Genomic DNA, 4,096 nt, shown 5'->3' with positions numbered 1-4,096 from the left:
TCTATAAAACAGCTGTTCTAAAATTTTGTGCAGCACACGTCTTAGTTACTAGGATATCTTGGACTTCTAGCATTTCATTCTGAATGCAGCATCCACACTCATCACTTCAAGCAGCATATCATGGCATTATTTGCACTCACTAAAATTAACTATACAAAATAGACCATATTACATTAATATTCAAACAAGAATGCCTGATGCAATATTGTGTTGTTCCCACAATATTTTGGGGGCTTAGCATATTCCACGAAAGGGTCTCAGGGAACAGACAATATGAAGGAATAATTTGTCCATGGATCACCTTAAGCTGGTGGGTGGTGACTTAGATTGCAAGAGGATCCCAAGTCTTTATCTTTTGCATTCATTGAGACATCCCTGGTAGGGACTTGATTACAAAGCCTGCCTCTGGCCTGGTCTGGAAGCTCCAGCTAGTGCAAAATGTATTGGCTAGACCTGTGATGGCAGCAGATGGCCAACAGCATGTGACAGACACATCTGTTAAAACATCTGCACTGGCTGCTCATATACTACCAGGCCAGGTTCAAGGTTCTTGAGTTGATATATAAAGCCCTGAACAACATGAATACAGGATACATTAAGGGTGCTAGAACTTTGGTATCCGAGCTTGATCACTGAGATCATCTGGTGGAGTGCTGTTAGTTGTTTCTCCATGTTACAGAGTCCTGACTGGTCCCCGCTAGAAGTCAGCTATTTAATGTTCCCAGTTCCATGCCACATTCTTCCAGCAGAGATTCAGCAGGCATCCTTGCTTTTGACTTTCAGACATTTCTTGAGGACTTTTTTATGTCCTGGCCTTTACTGATATTTAAATTGATTAGCCAGTCACTTCAATGATTATCTGTATTGTTTTGAATGGTGTTTTATTGCTGCATACTACCACCACGATATTTCATGACATGGTGATATAGAAATAAAGAAATAAAACTTTACAGCCAAATCTGGGAAAGAAGCTAATCCCACTAAGTGCTGAAATAGTTTTCACATTTGTATCAGAAGATAAAATCCACTTTGTTGATTCTTGATTTACAAAATCCCTTTGTGAGGAAGAATACACACTAGAAAAAGTGCTATTTGCTTGATAGCCAGGGTCAATCCTCTCTAGGCTGATGAAGAAATGAGGCATACAAAACATGACCTACAGCTAAGTAAATAACCTAGTGTCTTCTGTATGGTAAAACATACAGAACATTGTGCAACCAACTTGTTCAGAACTTTCCTTCTGTCCCTTTGATGACAGATAAATTGCATTGAAATACACACATTTGCAACATATCACCCTTTGCAGTGACCTTGAAAACATTCATCAGAAGATAGGTTGGGAAGAGAAAGAGTAATGCTTGGTGTGTAGAACAATGAACTTACAAATTGCAAGCTTCATTGTTGGCTTACTATTATCAAGATATCCCAAAGCTGTGTGCTGACATGTGTTTGCTTCATTCTATTTGCTTGATTTACAAATGCATACTACGTCCAATTTGATCTCCCCAGTTTATTCTGGAGAATGATGCAAACCATTAAAAAAAAACACAGACAATGATTCTGAAACCATTTCAAAAATTCCAGATACTGGATAGAGAAAAACAGATAATTGCTTTCAAACCAGGATCTAGCTTTGCTTCCGTAGTTTTTGCCCCTTGTGAGGGAGAAGATGGGAGAGAACGGAGGAGGATTAAACTGGCTTGAAAGTCAGTTATACTTCTTCCTCTTCACACATGCCAAGTTAAATAGGTAACTCATTCTCCAACAAGCAGCAGCTATTTTGTTACCTTTATCATCACAATCGGGCAGAGATGAAGACATCCCATTTTAATTTTGAAATTTTATTAGCCCTATAATACAAAGGCATAGCTGTTGTATGATACAGAATACTTTACCAAATATTGATTGTCATACTCTTGTAATCAGAGGAAAATATTTCAAAATGCAACTCTATATAAGGATTCTGACACAACAACAGGTACTCAGAATATGAACAGATATTTATGAAAAGGTTTACACTGGAATTTCAGGTGAGCAGATTCCTAGGTCCCTCTCATGAATGAAGGTCTGCAACACATTTACTAGACACGAGTCCCCCACATTACATTAAAAAGTATGAAAACATTTAAATTTAGAAGTTAGGAATAAAAATGTTCCTTATTTTGTTTCTGAGTAACAATAGCTACCAAACACTATAATGTGACACAAGGATACCAAAATTAGAAAATGTAGTTTTAAAAACTTATGCAAAGTGTTTTGAGTCTAAACCCATAAAGTGTTCTCAAGTACCAAAATCTAAAGGCATCCCCACAAAAAAAGCTTCTTGCTGCTAAGAGAAAGTGGCACTAGCAACAAAATATTATAGTATGGAGTGCTCCTGTTCAGGGTTACAGTCAGCCATGCCTCCATTCCTCATCTTTTGTGTTCCCTACCACCACCACCAAAATCAGCATTCCACGCCCATGGAGCATAGTCTTCCCTGGGCTGTTGGGGCATTTTTCTCCATTTTTAGTATTTTTATACTTCTGCAAACTTTGAAACCCCCCCCCAAAGTGTGGATACTTCCCTCTTATGTGTGAACAGTTTTGCTTTATCCTACCAAATATTTTTTCATAGTAAAATGGAACTTCAGGATAAGATATCTTTTCATATACAATACCATTCATACTCTTAACCCCTCATAAGCAACTAGTGATAACAACCATAACATTTTGCTAGTGTGAAACATGCACTGTGTGTAAAACTAAAGGGAAAATATGAGTAGGTGAAATGCAACAGGGAACTAAGTTTGGTGAGAATACAATAAAACAATTCACACCAAGAATAGAATAAGGTGCTTAAGAACTGAAAATAGGTATGTAGGAAAACCACCAGGAATTTCAGCTTTCTTTTGCTGCACAAGGGACATGCAAGTAGAGTGTGGATATTTCAATAACTGGGGGAGCAGGAGAAGATTAGGATGGCCAAAGACTGTGAGTAGTGTGGCACCCTAAAAACATTTATTATGACATGTTTTTTTCAAAAACCAGAGTTGTCTTCATCAAATGCATGAAACACTTTCATAAGAATGTAAGAGTAGCCCCAATGGATCAGACCCAAAAGCCTCTCTATCCTGTTTCCCACAGCTGCCAACCAAATACCTCTGGGGAAACCCACAAGTAAAGCATGAATAACAGCAACTCTCTTGTTGTTTCTCAGCAACTAGTATTCTAAGCTATACTGCCTCTGATTCTGTGGACAATACATATCCATTATGACTGCTAGCCATTAACACTGTTATCCTCCATACATTGGTTTACTCTTCTTTCCGCAGCCATCACTACATCTTGTAAGGAGAAAAGCTATCCACAGTTGGAAGATATACATTGTATCTCAACATGTACACGCACAAAGGAGCTATGCAAACGGTGGCATCAAAGAGAACAACTACTGTCCCCTTACCAGTTGTGTAGGAGGAGGAATGTTAGAAGGTACAACTTGGTGGATTTGCGTGTGTGTGTGGGTCAGAGAGAGAAGCTGCAACTACCATATAATCCCCTCTACCAGGGGCCTCCATACGGGTTTCACGGGCTGATTTGTCACCGACACTCTGACACACGCACCTTCTCAGCCTGGGCTAGGTAAAGCCAGAGCCGCCGCCAAGTGCCGAACTTCTTCCTCTCGCTGAAGTTAAAGGCCATGTCGGGGCTGGCGTAGCGAGAGACGAGAGGCGAGCGATACCGGCAAAAAGCATCTTCCTCGCCAGCGGGAGCCGGAGTCGCCATAGTAACTGGGGCGCAGGCGGGTGGGTTTCCCTCTGAGAAACGGCAACCCCACAGCAGCCAGTCCCAACGATCGGGAAAGGCAGACGACTCTCCTCAGGACCGTATAAAGAGAGTGGAAAAGTCCCGCCTCCCAACTTAACCTCACCTCCTGCTTTTTCTCGAGCTCTTCCCATTGCCCAGCGGCACGCAATGATTGGCCAGGCACGTCGGTGTCGCAGCGGCCTCTGCTGCTTGGGAGGCTGCACAGCAGCTGTCGCTCCTCCCACTGAGAATAAATATGTTGCTGAGAGTCTGTCCTCGTCCTTTCATTTCCTACTGGTTTTGGGAAAACA

The 4,096-nt window shown here is 41.1% G+C and overlaps 1 protein-coding gene across 1 annotated transcript in view; it reads right to left on the bottom strand.

The window, feature by feature from the left end:
* The window catches only part of ADSL (adenylosuccinate lyase), a 24,962-nt gene extending 21,077 nt beyond the window's left edge, over positions 1-3,885 (bottom strand). The window contains exon 1 of the mRNA XM_061582722.1: positions 3,583-3,885. Coding sequence (XP_061438706.1) covers positions 3,583-3,764 — 182 coding nt within the window. The 5' untranslated portion in view covers positions 3,765-3,885. The remainder of the gene's footprint in view (positions 1-3,582) is intronic.
* Between the last annotated feature and the right edge of the window lie 211 nt (positions 3,886-4,096).

This window comes from Rhineura floridana, chromosome 8, assembly GCF_030035675.1.
Source record: "Rhineura floridana isolate rRhiFlo1 chromosome 8, rRhiFlo1.hap2, whole genome shotgun sequence".
In the NCBI taxonomy this organism is placed as follows: domain Eukaryota; kingdom Metazoa; phylum Chordata; class Lepidosauria; order Squamata; family Rhineuridae; genus Rhineura; species Rhineura floridana.
This window is presented reverse-complemented; position numbering and strand designations above follow the sequence as displayed.